General features: G+C 34.9%; 1 protein-coding gene across 1 annotated transcript in view; it reads left to right on the top strand.

Annotated features, from left to right (window-relative positions):
• The window catches only part of AHI1 (Abelson helper integration site 1), a 241,425-nt gene that overhangs the window by 61,413 nt on the left and 160,018 nt on the right, over positions 1–19,994 (top strand). The window contains exons 15-17 of the mRNA XM_036765884.1: positions 186–316; positions 3,900–4,040; positions 15,565–15,761. Coding sequence (XP_036621779.1) covers positions 186–316; positions 3,900–4,040; positions 15,565–15,761 — 469 coding nt within the window. The remainder of the gene's footprint in view (positions 1–185; positions 317–3,899; positions 4,041–15,564; positions 15,762–19,994) is intronic.

Below are 19,994 nucleotides of genomic sequence, written 5' to 3' on the forward strand. Positions count from 1 at the left end.
TGAAGGAAATCACATACATGTATAGACTGTGAATATGACAGTCTAAAACTTATTTCATGTGAATGATATTCTTGAATTATTTTAAAGAAAATCACTGTGAATCCTAATTTTTAAAGATGATTAAATGTTTACATTAATGATTACATTAAAGAAATAAAGATTTATTAGATTATTTTTCTTTTTAGATTAGCAACAAGAAAGTATGTAGGTGCTGCAAACTACAGGGAGAAGATTCACAGCACTTTAACACCATGTGGGACTTTTCTGTTTTCTGGAAGTGAGGATGGTATAGCATATGTTTGGAACCCAGAAACAGGTAAGAACTTGTTTAGGTCTTGATAAAATAAATGAATGATATAGGAAAAATACAGGAAACTATAAAAACACAATTAATGAAATGTTTGTTGTTGTCCGGTCATTTTCAGTAGTGTCCAGCTCTTCATAACCTTATTTGGATTTTTCTTGGCAATGATACTGGAGTGGTTTCTCATCTGCTTCTCGGAAACTGAGGCAAACAGGGTTAAGTAAGGCTTGGCCTTATAATAACTGTCTGAGGCTAGATTTGAACTCAGAAAGATGAGTCTTCCTGACTCCAGGCCTGGTGCTCTATCCACTGTGCCACCTAGCTTCCCCTTTAATGAAGATGGTTTTTCAGAAAATTCCACGTCTAAACTTTTTGTATTATTTTTATATATTTATTTAGTATTATTTTTGAAGGCTATTGATCTGTCGTCATAAAGCTGAGAAAGATGCTAAGAAAACGAATTTCATATTAAATTCTATTTTGCTTTTTACCATTTCTCATTTCTTTCCTAATTTGCTATTTTGGCGGACTACTTCAATGATGAGCTCTCTGAACCCATCTTCTTAAAGCATATCCCTATAATGAGAGTCCTATGATAGTATCACAATTAGAATAATATTACCCAAGGAAAGTCATATGTCTTGTATCGATGTTATAAAACAAACAAAAATAAAAACAAACCTTTTTAACAGAGATTTTATAGCTGGGTAAAAACCTTTTTATAAGTAATTATAAGTAAAACCAAAAAATAGATTAAATAACATATAATTGGAAATTTTACCTCAAAGAGTTCAAATTTCTTCTGCTTGAATAAACTTTTAAATTTGATTTGCACCATGCCTCTGCCTCATCTGCTTTATGATGGAAAAGTTTAAACTGGAAATAAAGACATTTGTTCAAGAAGTCATTTGGAGAACTTCACAAAATGGAATTTAAATATTCTTTTCATTTCAGTCTATCTCTTGTCCTGTCTGTCCATTATCTAACATCCATTATCTTGACCATCCATGATATCCTTTTTTACCTGATAGAAGATAATTTGTTGAGAGGGACAAATTATTCCTTTTGTTACTAGTATAAAATGTTGGATGTGTGAAATGCTATTGAAAATCATTGGGGCAGCTAGGTGGTGCAGTGAGTAGAGCACCAGCCCTGGATTCAGGAGGACGTGAGTTCAAATCCAGCCTCAGGCACTTGACACACTTACTAGCTGTGTGACCTTGGGCAAGTCACTTAACCCCAATTGCCCTGCCTTCCCCCTCCAAAAAAAAAAAAAAGAAAAGAAAATCATTGTAAATGATTAGGTCAGGTCACAGAGTAGATGTTTCAGTATTGAAGAAAAGATAAAACCAAATTACTCTATTTTCCATAGTCTGTATTTTTTCTTTTTAAATTCCATAGGACTCTGGATATTTAATACTTCTCTTTGCAACATTGGACTATATAGATGGAGGGGCAGCTAGGTGATGCAATGGATAGAGCACCAGGCCTGGAGTTAGGAAGACTCCTTTCATGAGTTCAAATCTGTCCTTAGCTGTGTGACCATGGGCAAGTCACTTAACTGTTTGTCTCCATTTCCTCATCTGTAAAATGAGCTGGAGAAGGAAATGAATGGCAAAGCACTCCAGTATGTTTGCCAAGAAAATCTTGAATGGGGTCACAAAGAGTCAGACATGAATGAAATATCTAAAGAACAACAAAAAAATCTAGATGGAAAGTAAAAGCTCAGTAAACTTTGCCTCTGAAGTTGGGGTTTTTTTTCAAAAGGAAAAATAAGAGTTGGATACTGAAAAATAATTGCTTAAAATGTCTGTAGAAGACATACTATAGAATTATTTTTTAATTTTTAAAAATTCAGTGAATATATTTTATTCAATCTTATCACTTTTCTGTTTTTGTTCATAGTTTTTATTTTCATTCCCTTGATCCTAATTTCTAATAAAAGCATTTTTTTTTCAGATCATTCTCACATTTTATTTGTCAGTGCAAGGAAAAAGTGCAGTCTATATTTGACTAATACTCTACTTCATAGAAATGGATTGTATTCCAGAAATTTCAGAATTGTTAAGAGTGCATCTTGCTATAGAAACAGCCTTAGTTAGGTTCCCAAGTTTGCACATAAGAATTAGATTGTGGCTTAACAACAATGCCATGAATTTGGCATCTGGAAGTTTTAATCCGGTAGGCCATTTTGAATTGCAGAGATTTTTGGATAGCAGAAGGTTTTACTCTTTTAAACATCAAAACTTTGTAAATATTGACTTTTGTGATCTTTAAAAAAATATTAAATGCTGTTCTGACTTGTTAAACAGCATACCAAACCCAGTTTAATATTTCTGTTTCATAAATCCAGTTCATCATTATGAATCCTGGCTTTTGTATTAGATTGTAGTACAATAAAAGCCCGAGGTTATGCCAGGTGTGATAGGACATTTGGCCCTGCACTACACGAATCTACACTGCTGTGTCTTTTGGAGTTCTGTTGCTCGCTTTGCTTTTATATTTTTATGTTTCATCTCTTCCTGTATCAGCCCGGTCACTTTTTCCCTTGCTTTTCTAACTTTATAATTTGCTTCTTATAATTTTCTGTGGGCTTAGAAACGAGAAAACCAAGATTGTTAGCCTTGCATATAAGAATAAATAGTACCTTTAGAGGTCATCTCTGAATAAAAATCATGGACTTTGTCCCGCATACTTTGATTAATCCCCTGTTCTTTGTGTAATAGGTAAGATAATAGGTAAGAAAGCTAAACAGGTGAGTCCCATCTAGGGGACTATACCAAAATAATAATAATTCATTCACCATTCATAACCTTGTCCTGTGTGAAAACTTTACCTCGCCTTCCATTTCAGGGTAATAGAAACACATTATCCTCATTATCAAATATTTATTGAGTATCCATTTATGGGAATATTTCCTTTTTCTCCCCTCAGTAGTAGCCCTCCATTGCTCATCCTCATTCACATACACAAATACACCAAGCATATGCAATAGAAATTGGGTTTCTGAGGCAGTAAAAGGAGGGATAGGAAACTGTCTTTAGTGGTGGTGGGGACTGGAGATGTTCCAGCAGAGATGTGGTTGAGAAATGAGGCCTCAGGCAAGCTATCTATTGGTTTATATGAAATATTTGTAACTGAGATGCTCATAAGTTATGAACTTCCTGTGTAATTCCACTTAATTCTAGGATATATAAGTCAAGGATAAGTAACTAATTGAAGATATATAATTACTTAAAATGCTTTCTAAAATATTTGAATTATTCAAGATTTTAAATTTCAGTTATATGACAATATAAAATATTAATTAGATGGTTGCAGAATACTTTCATGCATAGGCATTGTTGTGAATATACAAATTATTGAATCTTAGTGTTTTTAGTATATCATAATATTGTTTTGAGAATAAAGTGAGGTAGAGTGTATAAAATGTTTTTTTAATTTCAAAGAATATAATAATAATATAACCTTAATATCAACAGATATTACTGTTTCTTTGTACTTGTATTGATGAGATCATAGATTCATCAGTGTATTGAAGGATAGAAAAATGAAGCTTCAAAAGAATTGACTATTATTATCTTTCCTTTTTTAGGAGACCAAGTTGCAATGTATTCTGAACTTTCATATACATCCCCTCTTCGAGATGTTGCTTTTCATCCACATGAACACATGGTAGCATTTTGTGCATTTGGTCAAAATGAGCCAATACTGGTCTATATTTATGATTACAAAGGTAAGACTCCTACCTATTAAGCAAAAAATACATTAAATAATAAAAGTCACATTTAGTAGAATTCAGCTAAATCTCAAGAAAAATTTCCCAACATTGAGAACTATTTAAAAGTAGAATTGTCTGCCTTCACAGTTAGTGGGTTTTTATGAGAGTCTTCAAGCAAAAGCTGGATATCCCCTTGTTGAATATGTAGAGAATATTCTTGTTCAGGTATGGATTAGACCAGGTGGTCCATAAGGTACTTTAAGTTCTGTGTTGCCAAGAACTTTGAATTCTCGTGAAGATTCATGCTTATTAGCAAAGATATATATATGTATGAATGTATGTATGGTCAGTGAGTTGAGCAAGTAAAAGAGATTCTTGATTTTTTTTGTTGTTGTTATAAAGTATGTCACTGTGGTGGCCCTGAAAGACTGTTAGTTTGGGCATCAAAGCATCAGGGACCATGGCCTGGCTCTACTACTTTACTAGCCATGTGACTTTACGCACATTATTTAATCCTTCTGAGTCTATATCCTCATGTTGTAGATGACAATCTTTACCTACCTTACAAGGCTGCTATGAAGGTTGAATGAGATAACATACCTAAAGTATTTTGTGAACTACAAAGTGCTACATAAACAGCTATTATGATTTTTTCATAAACATGATTATTATGGAAAAAATAAAAATATACTTATGTAGAAGGAATAGCAAACTGTTTGGATTCAGATATGCAAGGGAAGCAGTCTGTAAATTGAGCAACACATATTTTCTTTAAAATTATTAGGAAAATGTTTTAATATGAATTTCATTATTTTGTGTTTGAAATGAAATTATAGACGTCTGCTTTTAATCGATTATGTAATATTTTGATTAGGTTGTGTTTGGTGTTTTGACTTCTGTGTATACCAGCAAAGCTGTATTTTTATAAATGATGATAATCAGTGATGGATAGGTTTTATTTTTTATACTAAGTTTATTACAATTTTACCTAATTTCCTCAATAATATTCAGTAATTTGGGATATTTAGTATTTCAAGTTGAAATAGGTTCAATTAATTTCTTTTCCCATTGCTATATGTTTATTAATGACACATCATTTTAGTAATCTAAATCTTTTGAGACTTTCTTAATGTGAAAAGAAGGAAAATAAAGTACCATGAGAAAGGAAAAGAATAATAGAATGTCTAAATTCTCTTTTCATTCAACAATTTGATGATTATAAGAAATTTGAAAGAAAGGAAGAAAGAAAGGTTATTATGTGCAGGGTGTTCCTAAAGTCTGGACACAGGCAAAAATGCATATTTTCAAGAAATGAAATGAATGAAATTTTTCAACATTTTATTTAATTGGAATATTAACAAATAACATCTTCAATATGATTTCCATCATTTGTGATGCAAAAGTTGATGTGCTTTGCAAGATTCACATGAACTCGATGCAATAACTCCATATTGCTATCAATTTTAGCACATTTACTCTTTATGTGTTCAATCAGGTGTGTTGCAGCTGTGATTTTCATTGAGTAAACCTTCTCCTTTAGCATACCCCAGAAAAAGAAGTCAAGGGGGCTAAGGTCTGTTAATATTCCAAATATTTCAAAATATGCATTTTGCCATGTGTCCAGACTTTAGGGACACCTTATGGGTGTATTTTTAGTTTAGTATTTTTAAAGCATCCTGCATTGTTGCTTCTCATATTCTTAGAATTATGATAGTATCATTAACAGATATTCATGTTTCTATAGAAATGCCTTTGGGAATTAAAGATACAATGTGATTCCCTAAAGTCTATTTAGGCAATCAATCAGTCAGATATTTTTTAAGTGCATAGTATTTCCAGTAGGCCAGGCATTGTGTTAAACACTAGGGGTGAAAAGACAAAAATGAAACAGCCTGTCCTCAGGGAGCTCATAGCCTGACAGAGGAGAAAACATAGGTTCATATGTCTCTAAGTATGACCCATACAAAGCAGACACGGGGTAACCTTGGACAGGAAGCCACTTGCAGCTGGGAGGACCAGGAAAGGCCTCTTGCAGAAGGTAACCTGATTCTTGAAAGAACCTAGTATTTCCAAGAGGCAGAGGTATGGAGGAAGAACATTCCAGGTATGGGGACATACAGTGCAAAGGTATGTAGGTGGGTATCTTCTGTGAGGAACAGCAAGTAGTCCAGTTTGGCTGGACCATAGAATACATGTCTTTGTGTGGGAAAAGAGGAGGGCATTTGTAAGAGACACTGTGGAGAAAGAAACAATGAGATCTGGCAGCTTATTGAATATATATAGGGGGTGTCAGGCCTTGCAGATGACACATAAATTGTAAACCTGGATTGGTGGAAAGATGCTGCCCTTGTGAATAATAATGGAATTTAAGAGTGCTGGTTTGAGGGAGAAAGACAATTAATTGTGTTTGGACTTGTGGAGTTTAAGATGCCTCTGGGACATCCATTTTGAAATGTCCAGTAGGCAGCTTGCGATGTAGGTCTAGGGCTCAGGAGATTATAGCTAGATAGATAGAGAGATCTGGGAGTTACCTGCATAGAAGTGAGAACCGAATCTGGGGGAGAATGATTCCATTAATACTCAATGCTAAGTACTAAGCTCATAGATAATGGAAATAAATTATAAACCTAAAACATTTTGTTGTAGGATATAAAAATTGCTAATAAATTAGATGTTTCTTCTAAAAAAAGGACCTTTTACGAGAATTGTTAAATACCAAAAGCAACATCGTCAATTTTTGTTAAAAGGACACTTTTATAATGAAAATGTCATTTCCAAAAGTTTTACTGGGAGAAATATAAAAATAACTACTATATTTTAATATATATTTCTTCCCTAGCTCATCATATAGAGGCTTAATTCATGCTTATTAAATTAAATAATCAACAACTTGTCATTTAAGTGCCTTCTTTTTCTCATAATTCATATAGTTGAATGTTATCTAAGTTTAAACCATGGAAAAATTTTTCAAAAGTATTTTTTGTATCATAAAAAAAGTCTTCTGTTGTCTCGTTCAAACAAGCATTCTCAAACAGTTCCCTCTCTGTGTCCGAGATAAATGTTCAGATAAGTACTTTATAATTGAACCTATTATATAGCATGGACATTTCACATCAACCTGTAAAAGTAAAGGAAAAGATTCCTTGCCTATAATTTTTCAGGATTTAATATACTGATCTTTTTGATCTTTGAGATTTTCATCATCTACTTCCAGCAAATCATTTCAATCCCGAATAATAATTTTTATCATTGAATTAGCTTAGTTTATTATTCATTTACTCTCACCTTTGCACAGGCACATATGTTGTTCCCACCATTTAGAACATGTTCCCACCCCCTCTTTGCCAAAGCATGTCTTTTCTCTTCTTATAAGCGCTGCTCAACCTCACCTTCCTTGTAAACTCATTCCAGACTAATATTAGCTGGCTCTTCTCTCTTGCGCAAAACCCCTTTAGCATATATAAATGTATCTCTGTTTGACAGTAATAAATATAAATTCTGTGTAATTTATGCTTAAATGTCTATTAAAAATTATTTTATCTTTGTTGTATTTATGTGTTCTGACTTACATTTGAATAATAGTCGCAATAAAAATAATACTGCCATACATTTACAGAGAGCATTAGAATTTTCAAAACATGTTACACATACATTAACATATTTGGTTCTCCTAATAAATTTGTAAAGTGACCAGACAAGTACTAGCCTTATTTTGACAGGTAAGGAAATTTAAGTTTTAAGAACCTCAGTTTGGTTGCAGTGGCAGCTTTTAGGAGCTGCCCTGGGTATAATTTCCCCATGCTATTGTACCCGTTCATTCCTTTGATTGCTTTCAGCTTTGTGGATTTGACTTTCTCCCCTGAAAAACTGTCAGTCCTGTACTAATTCTGGAATGGAAGATGCCACTGATGTTGCCATGGATCTCATGGAAACTCAGAGGATGTAGTGATGGAGAATTAAGCAACCTGATCCATCTTAGACTTGCAGTTTTCAAGCCAGATGTGTTCTACCAGCTGGAACAAGGAGTAGCACCCCGGGTAGCAAAGGAAAAAGCACCAGGAAGCATCTGTCCAGTTCATTCCATATGTTTATCAAATACAGTTTTTGCACTACCCTACTTTTAATCTACTCAACCTTGGAACTCACCGTCTTGATTGGGGACTGTGTTCAAACTTACTTAGCCCTTAATTACATCTCAATCTGCCATCCAGCCATCTGTCATGCCTGTACCTGCATATCCCTTTACATTTCTCCCCTCCCCATCCCCTTCCATCTCTGACTCTGGAGACAGTAATTAATAAATAGTATTATTGCTTCTAGAAAGGAGTTTGTCAATTAGAATGCCCTGTGGATCACCTTGCCATCCCTGTTATATACCCAATTACTAGAACCCTGGCCACCATTCCCCTTTATGTGTTATCTCTCCCTATTTGAACCTAAGCTTTTTGAGGGCTGAATGTGTGTCACTTTTTCATTTGTATCCCTAGCATTTAGCACAGTCCCAGGCACATAGTAAGCACTTAATACTTTTTTATTCATTCATTATATTCCTTCATTATTCATACTAAATAGCAGTGGTTGTTCCTTCCAGCACTGCAAGTCTGTAGTCTTTATCTGCCAATTGGGTTCTTTCAATCTGTAAGGATACAGTTAAATATATTTTAAATACATTAAAATTATTAACCTAAAACTTCCTTTAAAATCCTTTGTATTTGGAACACATTGTAAGACCCATTTCCTTATCTGTCAAATGAAGGGAATTCATTAAGCGGATCATGCTCACACACCACCTTTCTACATGATGCTTTCTGGATCCTTTCACTGCTAGTGTCCTCATTCCCTAACTGCCTTGTATGGAATTTACCTCGTGTTTATTCTGTATGAACTTACCAATGTTGTCTATCCTGATGGAATGTAACATCCTTGAAAGTGGAAATCATTTCATTTGTCTCTGTATCTCCAGCACCTAGCCCATAGTAGACAATTAATAAATACTCATTGATTGAGTGATGGATGATCCTTAGAAAAATTTATAGCTTTAAATCAATAATCCTTTGATCTTCATGAATATAAATTCATCCTTACAGTTTTCCAATAGGCACTCCAACCATCAGTTGCCCACTTTGTAAATGATAAAGCTTAGTAACAAATTAGTTAAGGGAGCTTACCTGTGATTTAAAATAAAAAGTTAAGTGGAAATGATTATAAATCAAACCCCCAGGTCTTTCCTTATTAAATTTGCCCCTCATTACACAGTCAAGTAAAGTTTGAAGTCTTAACTTGAACAGTATTTATTACCACTATTAATTAAGCTTCTGTAGATCTTTTGACTTCTAAATATTTTACTTTAGAAGTCAAACTACTGCCTATTTTATAGTACTACATTTCTCTATATACATACTTTACTAATTTAATAAAAATTTCAAATACTACATATTTTGTGAGAAAAAATTAAATGGTGGAGAATTCAGTTTTAAAAGTTGTTTAGCTAGAATTTGTTCTCGAACCTAGTTCTAATGAATCTTTAAAGTTTCTAAAACTTCAACTTTGGTAGTTTTAGGTATTTACATAGTAAATGGAATGAGCATGTATATATATATTTTTAATCATCCTAAGCAAGCTCTCCTGGAGACCACAATGGTAGCTAAATGTATCACCCATTTTTCAGTTCTAGCAAAATCTGTGAAGAGTCAGCATACCTCTTTCTCTGTACCCATGTGTTCAGCTTGTGGGCTTTTGAATCTTTCATACTACTGACTTTTTGCTTTTTTTGGTAAGAAACACAATTTTTACTTTCAGAAGGCAGTTCTATTGTGCCTGGTGTTGAAAGGGTTAATCATATAGTTATACAAGATTTAGTCACAAGGTACCACAGATAATGTACTTTTAAAATTCCCATAACAGTAGTAGTTAGAAAAACGGCTTCTTCTGTCTTAAATTTACAGAGACTTCATCAATTAATGTTTTAATTTTTTTTACTTAATATTTAAATTTAGTACAATGACTTCATTCCCCAGTACAGTGCCCCACAAATAGCAGGTGCTCAAAAAAGTTCGGTAGTGGTAATTTTGTTTTGAACTGTCTAATTTTAATTATGAGCCAATTTTAAACTACAAAATAATTAATGCCTTTACAGCACATACACATAACATGTATTATGATTATTACATTTCCTGTGCTTAGTAAACTTAAAAATTGGACCTGTTCGTATTTGGGGAAGTTCTTAGAAATGTTTGATGATTACGCAAAGTGAACCAAGTTTGTCCACTAGATGGCACTGTCCCCTCTAAGTCACCATTAGTTCCACAATGTTTTCGTTGTGGCTCGTGTCTTCCAGACAAGACACATCTTGAACCTTGCCTAACTGCTTTAGCTGATTAAAACTCTTGAATGTTTTCAATAAACTGAGTCTTGCGGTCTTTTCCACTGTAATTAGGCAGCATATTAGCTACTGGAATTTACATCTTAATTTACTTAATATTATCCTCATAATTCAGTTAGCTATGATATCCTTTATCACTCAATCCTATACCATGCTATTGTGCTATTAAGATTTTTTGTTATACTTCAGAATTAAATGAATTTTAATTGTGTGAAGTATTCTATACCTTGACTAAAAGTTGTGTCAGTTGTTATAAGCTATGAATAGAAGATGTTTTCATCTCTTCTTTCATCATTTTTTAATTTTCATTTTAAAATATAATATAATAAATGTTCATTGACTTAATTTTATCCAGACATTCGCTAATAAATTAACTGCTACCACGGATAGGAAACTGGAGCTCTAAACAATGCCCATAACATCTATTAAGTTTGAGGTTTTATTTCCCTTCCTCATAAAATATTTTTAAAGATTAGCCAAAAATTTATTATAAACCTACAGTTTTTCAAGTTTCATATCAAGAATTTTCTCAAAGATTCAGAATAAAATTAGTTATTTTGCTTTAAAAAATTGGACAAATTATAATTATATCAAATTATGTACTATTATTTCATGATTTGAAAATGTTTTTCACTTAATGAGTTAACTGACATTTCTATTTCAAGCACAATTTAAGTTGAAACAAAGACTTTATAACAGAAATGTATGCAGTTACCTTTTCTTCAAGGTTTAGTTCACTTTAATTGAAAAGTGGCATTTTTTTTTATCTTATTGAAATGCTTTTCTAGAAGTACTGAGGATGGGTGATTCAAAAGGAAACTCAGATATTGTTGTTCTCACACTCATACGAAGTTATGCAGTAGGAAATATAACAGATTCTAGGTCAGCATATTTTAGTATGTTGTCAGTATGGTGTAAAGTATGCCATGAAACTGCCACAACTTTTTAAAGCTGGTATGCTTTTTTGGTATCTTTCTACAGAATCTGTTATAAATTCTTCACAAACTACGTAATTAGCATTGAATAATTGATCTGAAAGCTCAAATTAGATAAAGACTTGAGGCCATACATATGCTATAATGCTGGAAAGCACCACTGTGTAGTTCACCCCTCCTTATTTCACAGATTAGGAAACTGGGGCCCAGAAGGCCAAGTATTTTATCTAAAGTCAGACCCAGGGTAAACAACAGAGCCAGGATTGAAACACAGGTCTTTCACCAGAATGGTAGCATGTGAATTGGGCCTTGAAGCAAGAGAGGAACTTGTTCAGTGAGAGATGTGCAGAGGAAGGAGTCTCCATTCCAGGCATGGGGACGTTGTGACAAAACCACAAAGATGAGAAGGCAGAACGGGAATGGAGTGTGCTTGAGTCTGGATCCAACATAAACAAGGGTAGTATGAAATGAGACCGGAAAGTTAGGTTAAATGGTTAAGGGGTTAAATGACTTAACCATCCCTGGTCTCACAGACATTTAGCATTGTAGGTACGATTTGAGCCTCTGTCTTCTTGATGAGAAGAGCAATCTATTACACCATGCTGTTGTTGTTGTAGGTCATCTAGGTAGCGCAGTAGAGAGAGAGTGCTGGGCCTAGAGTCAGAAAGACTCATCTTACTAAAGTTCAAATGGGGCTTCATACACTTACTAGCTGTGTGACCCTGGGCAAGTCACTTGACCCTGTTAGCCTCAGTTTCCACATCTGTAAAATGAAGGAGAAGAAAATGGCAAAGCACCCCTGTGTCTTTGCCAAGCAGACCCCCAAATGGGGTCCCAAAGAGTCAGACATGACAGGGCTAGAAAACAACCCAACAATAACAACAACCTTAGTAGTTTAATGGAAAAGGATTTAAGGCCTCCTTCATAAAAGGATTGGTTCTATAACACTTGGACTGAACCCAAAGGCCACACCCAAAGACCTAGAAGGCCGCATCTGGCCTGGAGGCTACAGGTTCCCCACCCTTGCAAGAGAGTAACAAATAGGGTGTTTTACAAACATTTAATGCCTACTATGTTCAAAGCACTGTACTACAAAACTGAACAAATCTTCTTAACCTTGAAGGAACTTACACCACCAGCTTGAATCTAGGCCACACCCCCAATTTGAGACTTCTTTGAAAGGAAAGGAAAAAACATGTAGGGTAACATTAAGAAATAATGGACTAATGATAGGATACACTTAGGTTTTATATAAGCCATCTTTGAGTAGTTGATAATGTAGGGGGAGGGTAGAATATGACTTATATTTGGATCGATATGGTAGTTTGACCTTGAGGTCAATCCAGCCCAACCAAGGCCAACCCAACATATTTGAGGGCAGAGGGGTGATAAAGAAAATAGTTTTAGATGTGGATACAAGACACTTGAGTTTGGGTCCTACCTTAGACATTTAATGGCTGTGTGACCCTAGGTGAGTCACTTTACCAGCTGCCTACCTTCTGAGATTGTTGTGAAAAAAAGCACTTTGTAAACCTCAAAGTGCTATACAAATGTAAGGAGTTATTATTATTATGGTGGCAACAAATTCCAGAAGTTAGTAAAGGTCCTGAAGAATGGTAGTAGTACCCAACCATCTTGTGTGCTGTGAGGCTTAGGACACCTACCAAAGTTTCCTGCAGTTTCTTAAACATGAATGTCACAGATCCTACTCGACATTAAATGGTCTAGGAATCACCTTCTCCTTGGCATTCCCCGAGTCCCTCAGCTAAAAATAGTAGAACAGGATTCCCCAGAGTTAGGGCTGAAGCATATCCAGCCTGCGAGCATTGTAGAAGCACTGTTACCCACTCTCACACTGCCTCTTCCATCTTGGCCGAGGATGAGGAATGAGGGAGAATTCCAGAAGCTATTGCTCAGGTCAGTAGCTTACCTTCAAAGTTTCCTCTTTTGCATGGGAAGTGTTAGATACATTTTTATCACTGATGACGTGCTGCCCAATGCTGAAAAGCAATAAATGAACCAGTGAGTTAGAAATAGGAGAGTTCACTTGAATTAAAGAGGACTGCCAGCAACAACAGATCTTGCACAAAAATCATTTGTAAGCCTCAAAGTGAACCACGCTATCACAAGTGCACAAAGGTGAGCTGCGCTTATTTTTTTATGAAATCAAATCAGAGAGGAGTCTTACTGTTAACAGTGTAGAAGTAACTCTTCTGAGCAGCTAGGTGGCACAGTGGGTAGAGTGTCAGGCCCGGAGTCAAGAAGACCAGAGTTCAAATCCTGCCTCACTTTCTCATCTATAAAATGAACTGGAGAAGGAGATGGCAAACCACTGCAGTACCTTTGCCAAGAAAACCCCAAATGAGGTCACAAAGAGTCAGGCATGACTGAAGCAACTGAACAACACCAACTCTTACTTATAAATAACTCTTTCTGGTTATCATTTGGAAATGCAGAAAATAATGATATAAAATATTCTATCCATTTGCCTCATTTTTAAAAATTTGCATGTAAAGAAAATTGACCATAGGATGGTCCTAGTGGATTGAATGCTATTTTTTGAGTTAAGACTATATGGGTATAGATCCTCTCTCTTATATTTATTACTTGTGTGATTATGGACAAATCATTTAACCCTTCTCAGCCCCAGTTTCCATAGGCAAGACTTGAACTCAGGTCTTACTGACCTCAAAGTTTGTTCTCTTTCCAGTCTGCAGCACTACTTCTATTATCAATAAAATTAAAAAGTGTTTCGATGTTTAAGTAGTTTAAAAAGCCTTTTTGAAAGCTTCACTGACAAAATCATAAAGTGAAAGTTTTAGATATACCGAGTAAAGTTAAAAATATCTTTACAAGAGTGATAGAAGACAAAAGAGCATATGTACTTTTTAAAAAATAATATTTCTGATTGAAGGTGCCCAGGTCTTTATTAAAAATTTATTAGAAAAGATTTCTTTACATGAAATTCTAAAATATTTAATTAAATTGAAATATATTGTTAAAATTTATTAGAAGTTTTGGGGTTTTTTTAAATAGTAGAAACAGAATTTAGACCTAGAGGAAAGAATCCTTCCTTGCCAACCTAGTTCAGACCATCATTGTCCAGATTATGATACTAGCCTTCCGCCTTATCTCTCCTTATCTCCAGCACTTAGCATGGTGCCTGGAAAACAGCTAGGCATATAATAAATCTTTATTGATTCATTGATTATTGATTATCTCTAGACTCTTTTATCCACCCTTTACAATGAATGAATGAATGAATGAATGAATGAATGAATGGAAAAAGCAATTTATTAACTGTTTTCTGTGTGCCAAGCACTGTGTGAAACATTAGGAGTACAAATAGAAAAGACTAGGTTGTTCTTGCTTTCAGGGAGCTTGTACTCTAACTGGAGAGACAGCATATAAAAGTGAGTTGAGCTGCAGAGCAGAAGAAAAAGTCCAGCAATAGGACATATAACCAGGACCACTGGTTCATAGGATACATGAGCAGGCGAGATGTCAGTGCCCAGGAGTCTGGGGGACATAGACAGGGAACGGTCCAGTGGAAGGGCAAAGCGGTCAAGCCTGGTGGTGTTCCTCCATCTCACTGGAAGGATTAAAGTAGGTGAATCCTCCCTCATCCAGTTAGTGTGAGCAGCCATGTCACTATTCCCTCTTCCCTCTCCCTGCTCCCCGTGGAGTCTGGATGGTTAAGGGAGAGAAGGCAAGAGAATAGGGTGGTCCCACTGATGGTGGATCTTCTGGGCTCAGCACCCCTAACTACTTCCTAATACACAGGTCCGCTCATATAATTTTCCAACTCAGAATCCTTCAGTGGCTCCTGATTCCCTACCTGAACCCTGTTCCTTATATTCATAGGAGAATTTCAGTTTAGTATTTATACCCCTTTGGTATGAAAGACCAAGATGAAACAAGAAAGATTTTCCTTCTCTGATTTTTCTCAAATTCGAAAGACTGAATAGCCCAGAAGGCTCCATTATATATCCAGATAACCTTTAATTAAATCCTAATCTGTAAAGTGTTGTAGTATAAATAATTGTACTACAATGAACAAGCTTTAAAATTTGAGTGTGTGCTTAGCCTACATGTTAATTTCAAATGTTATAATATAACATTATTATTTAAAAAAAAACTTTTTCAGCGTATTTAATAAAATATAACTTACATTTTTGAATGAGTTATCTAATCACTAATCTAAGCCTGAACTTTTTTCTAGTTGCACAGCAGGAGGCTGAAATGGTCAAAGATTTCAGTGGATCACTGACAGCAAGTGGAATACATAGAAATCCACTGATTTCTAGCAGTTCCTCAGCAATGCAAGATACAATGGCATCTGCCACTGATCAATTCATCAGTGCTGCTAGAGTGTCTATGAGAATGCAGAAAGTGAAACAGAAACTTGAATCTGTCACGGTATGTCAGACTCTAATAGTTAAGAAGTTGTCATTTTAATGTGATGCTTAATATCCCTGTATCGTTATTTCATTCCTTAAAGCTACGTATACATATATATGTGTATATACATATATAAATATATATTATATATAAATACAGATACACACACACCTATGTAAAGTTCCTTAGAGCAGGTCAGGGATCTTGAATCAATCCAGCTTGACAGGGATCCTAGGTAACAGATATCACAAGTATTCCTCTTCACCTTAGTATGTGTCTAGTAACCTCCCAAAGGCCATCGCGTATTCCCACACCATATCCCACATCTCAGTTCTCCAGTCAGAAGATGAGATCCGTCATGTCTGTGAATGGAAAGATTAATCAGCATAAACACTTTGCATTCATACTGGAATTCAGCCGACCTACTGTGAAGGTGATAAGAGCCTTTTCTAGCTTCAGTGATTTCCTTTTTATTGTCGTAACTTTTTCATCTCACCACATGATAATAGATATACTATTAGTATTCATTGGTACTAGCCCATTGAGAAGAATCACAGTGACAAAATTGCAGTGTTGGGTGTGCACACGGCTTCATGTGCTTCATGCAAAAACTCCAGAGGTTCCCAAGGATCCATAGGTCATGTGTCAGGTGTGATTGCTTGTACTAGAATAGATACACTTCTGCTTTCAGGCGTCTACTCTTAATCATTCTTGAAAGTCAATCATAAAGAATACTCTAGCATTGCAATCTGAGTTTGCAAATTAGGATGCATAATTAAATATTTTACATTGACCTTTTGGCTGTTCAGTTGTTTCAGTTGTATCTAACTCTTTGTGACCCCATTTGAGATTGTCTTGGCAAAAATAATGGACTGGTTTGCCATTTCCTTCTCTAGATCATTTTACAGATGAGGAAATTGAGGCAAACAGGGTTAAGTGACTTGCCCAGGGTCACACAGCTAATAAGTGGCTAAGGCTGAATTTGAACTGAGGTCTTCCTGACTCCAGTCCCAGTGCTCTATCCACTGCACCACCTAGCTGCCCATATTTACATTTAGTAATACTTTATAAAGAAATATCATATTTAATCTCCAATCAGCTGTATGAATTAGGCAGCACAGGTTTTATCTCCCTCGTTTACAGATGTGAAGAGTGAAGCTCAGAGTGTTTCAGTGACTTGCCACAGGTCGGCAGTTTAAACCCCAGTCTTCTGTGAAGAAATCTGATTATCTTTGTGAGCCTTTATTTTTAAAATAAGATTATGTGTATATTAATATACACACATTTATTTATAAACTTATAGAACTTGACAGTTACAGTGCGTTTTCACCTACATTCTTCTCTATGTAGGTTACCAATGACCATTTTATCTTAGAACTGTCTGGATGCAGAACTCCTGTTTGTAATCCTAACTCTTGTTTGACAAGCTCTATTAATAGGCTGCTGACTCTCCTATGAGTCATAGGATCATAGATTTAGAGCTGGAAGGGATCCAGAGCGCAGCTAGTAAAAACTCCATTGAGGAAAAAACTCAAGCTCAGAGAGTTTAAGTAATTTTCTGAAGATCACACAGCGAGTAAGTATCAGAAACAGGATTTGGAATCAGGAAGACTTGGGTCCTCTACTCCATCCTGAGGCTTCTCATCCTGTTTTCTTTGCTTCTCTTTTAAAAAATGCAATACATAAAAGAGAAGTGTTAAAAAATCAAATAGATTTTAACTAAAATATTCCTTCTCAAAATGTATATTCTAGAATTATAGGGTTTACTAAAAAGAAAATATCAACAAAAGAGTACAGGTTTCATACTAGCTTAGTCTAGGAAGAAGCTCAGAGGCCAAGCCTCCTGAACAAAAGAGAATACCCCTCAACCACACACTTTGCAGGGGGCATCTGGTTTGAATACTTTCAGTGACATCGTTCTTACTACTTATGAAGCATGCCATTTTGTTATTAAATTGTGGTTAGAAAGTTTTGTATAGTGTCCTAAGTAAAAAAAAAAAATCTACCTTCTTTTAATTTTGTATGAATATATTTAGTCCTGTTTCTCCCAATTCTCAACTCCTTCAAAATTAAAAAGAACTTTTTAACGAGCAAAGCAAATTTATACATTGTGTCTGAAAATATATATCTTATTCTACTTCTCTGTTAAGAGGTAGGACATATTTTATCATTTATCCTTAACTGTGGTTGGACAGTTATTGATCAGAGTTCTTAAGTCTTTCACACTTGTTTTTCTTTACAACATTGTAGTCATTGTACTCTTGGTTCTGTTCCCTTCACTTTGTATCAGTTCATACAGGTCCTTGCAGGTTTCTTTAAATCCATTTTTTTCATTTTTTTTCACGTTGCAGTCATAGTAGCTTATTAAAGCCATGTGCTATAATATTCAGGCATTCTTCAATTGATGAACTCTTTCTTGGTTTTCAATTTTTTGCTGCAGCAAAAAGTGCTGCTATGATTATTCTTGTGTATATGGGTCCTGTCCTTCTGTGTTTTTGTTTTAATCTGTTTGGATTGTAATTCATAATGGTGGTATCACTGGATTAAAAAACTATTCATAGTTTAGTGACTTTTGTGTATAATTCCAGATTGCATTTCATGGTGATTGTACAAGTTCATAGTTCCACCAACAATGTGTTAGTGTGCCTGCCATCCAACATTTCCTCTAGAAATTGTCATTTGCATTGTCTTTGCCATTTTTGCCAATCTGAAGAATGTTAGAAAGAATTTCAGAGTTGCTTTAATTTCCATTTCTCTTTTTATTAGTGATCTGGGACATTTTTGATAGGGTTGTTAATACTTTGTATTTCTTATTTTAAAAATTGCCTGTTCCTATCCTTTGACCTTATATATTGAGGAATGGCTTTTATTCCTACGTACTTGAATCACTTCCTTAATATATCTTGGGTATCAGACCTTTATCAGATAAATTTGCTGTGAAGAATTTTCTCAGTTCCTTGTTTCCATCCTACTTATAACTACCTTGATTTTGTGCAATGACTTTTCAATTTCATGTGATTAAAATTGTGATTTAAGATATTTTTTACATCACTGTTAATGTCTTTTTCTTCTTTTGAAAATGGTTTGTCTTCTTTTGACCATTTATCTTTTGGAGAATGGAAGATCCATCTCTTCAGTACTAATATTTGACTAGTGTTTATTTGTGGCAATGAGATAACACATTGTGTATCTCTCCTGCGACAGACTTTTGGGAGAAGATGGACAAGAGTCAATCCATATGGGCAGGCGTGAATGAGTTGTGATATACGTTTGGGGGTGGAAAAAGCTCCCCAATTGAAGAGATTAGTTTCATTGGTCTCTTTCAGAATTTAGGGGCAAAGAGGCAATCAAGGAAGGCATAGGACCTTTGTTTGAGGCAAATAGAATAATGGTGATGGAAAAAGAGTCAGTCAGTCAATATTAAGTGCCTACTATGTGTAGATGTATTAAGACATATTAAGTGCTGAGTATACAAAGAAAGGCAAAAGATAGTCCCTGCTTTCTAGGAGCTCACAATCTAACAAGGAGACAACATGCAAGCAGCTGTATACAAAGAAAAATTTGAAATAATCAGCAGAGGGGAGGCACTAAAATTAAGGGGGATCAGGAAAAGCTTCCTATATATAGAAGGTAGGATTTTATCTGTGATTTGAAGAAAGTTAAGGCAGCCAGAGGTGAAGAGGGAAAGTGTCCCAGGCATAAAGGATAGTTAGTAAAAACTATTCAACTTTTATTTTGCTTATTTTCTCTGTCTAGGAGAATGGTCCTTGGACCAAAAAGGAAAGGACAAAGTGACTAATAGAGAATTGATACCCAAGAGACCGAACAAAGTAAATGCCCTTGATAAGTTTAGTCATTAAGAAAAGATAGTTAGCTTACATAGTAATTATATAGGGCCAGCATGGCTTAATCATCCTATGCTAAACATTTCTTTTTTGTCTTCAGGATTATTAGACTATGGTAGATCAAAGGAATTCTGAAGATATTGCTTACCTAGATATTAACAAAATGTTTGATAGAGGTTTGCATAGTCTTGTAGAAAAGAAGCTGCTTATTAAATGTTTGCTGCTTTATTGATAGATTATATAAAATAGGTGGTTTTAGAACTAGTTAAATTATTGTGATTCAGTGACCTTAATTCTTGAATTTCAACTTGGAAATATGTCTATGATAAGGTTTCTCAGGGGTCTGTACTTAGCTCTAGGTTATTTAACGTTTTTGTGAATGATTTGGTTTGAAGTCATTTGTAAG

The sequence above is a fragment of the Trichosurus vulpecula genome, chromosome 7, assembly GCF_011100635.1.
Source record: "Trichosurus vulpecula isolate mTriVul1 chromosome 7, mTriVul1.pri, whole genome shotgun sequence".
NCBI lineage: Eukaryota > Metazoa > Chordata > Mammalia > Diprotodontia > Phalangeridae > Trichosurus > Trichosurus vulpecula.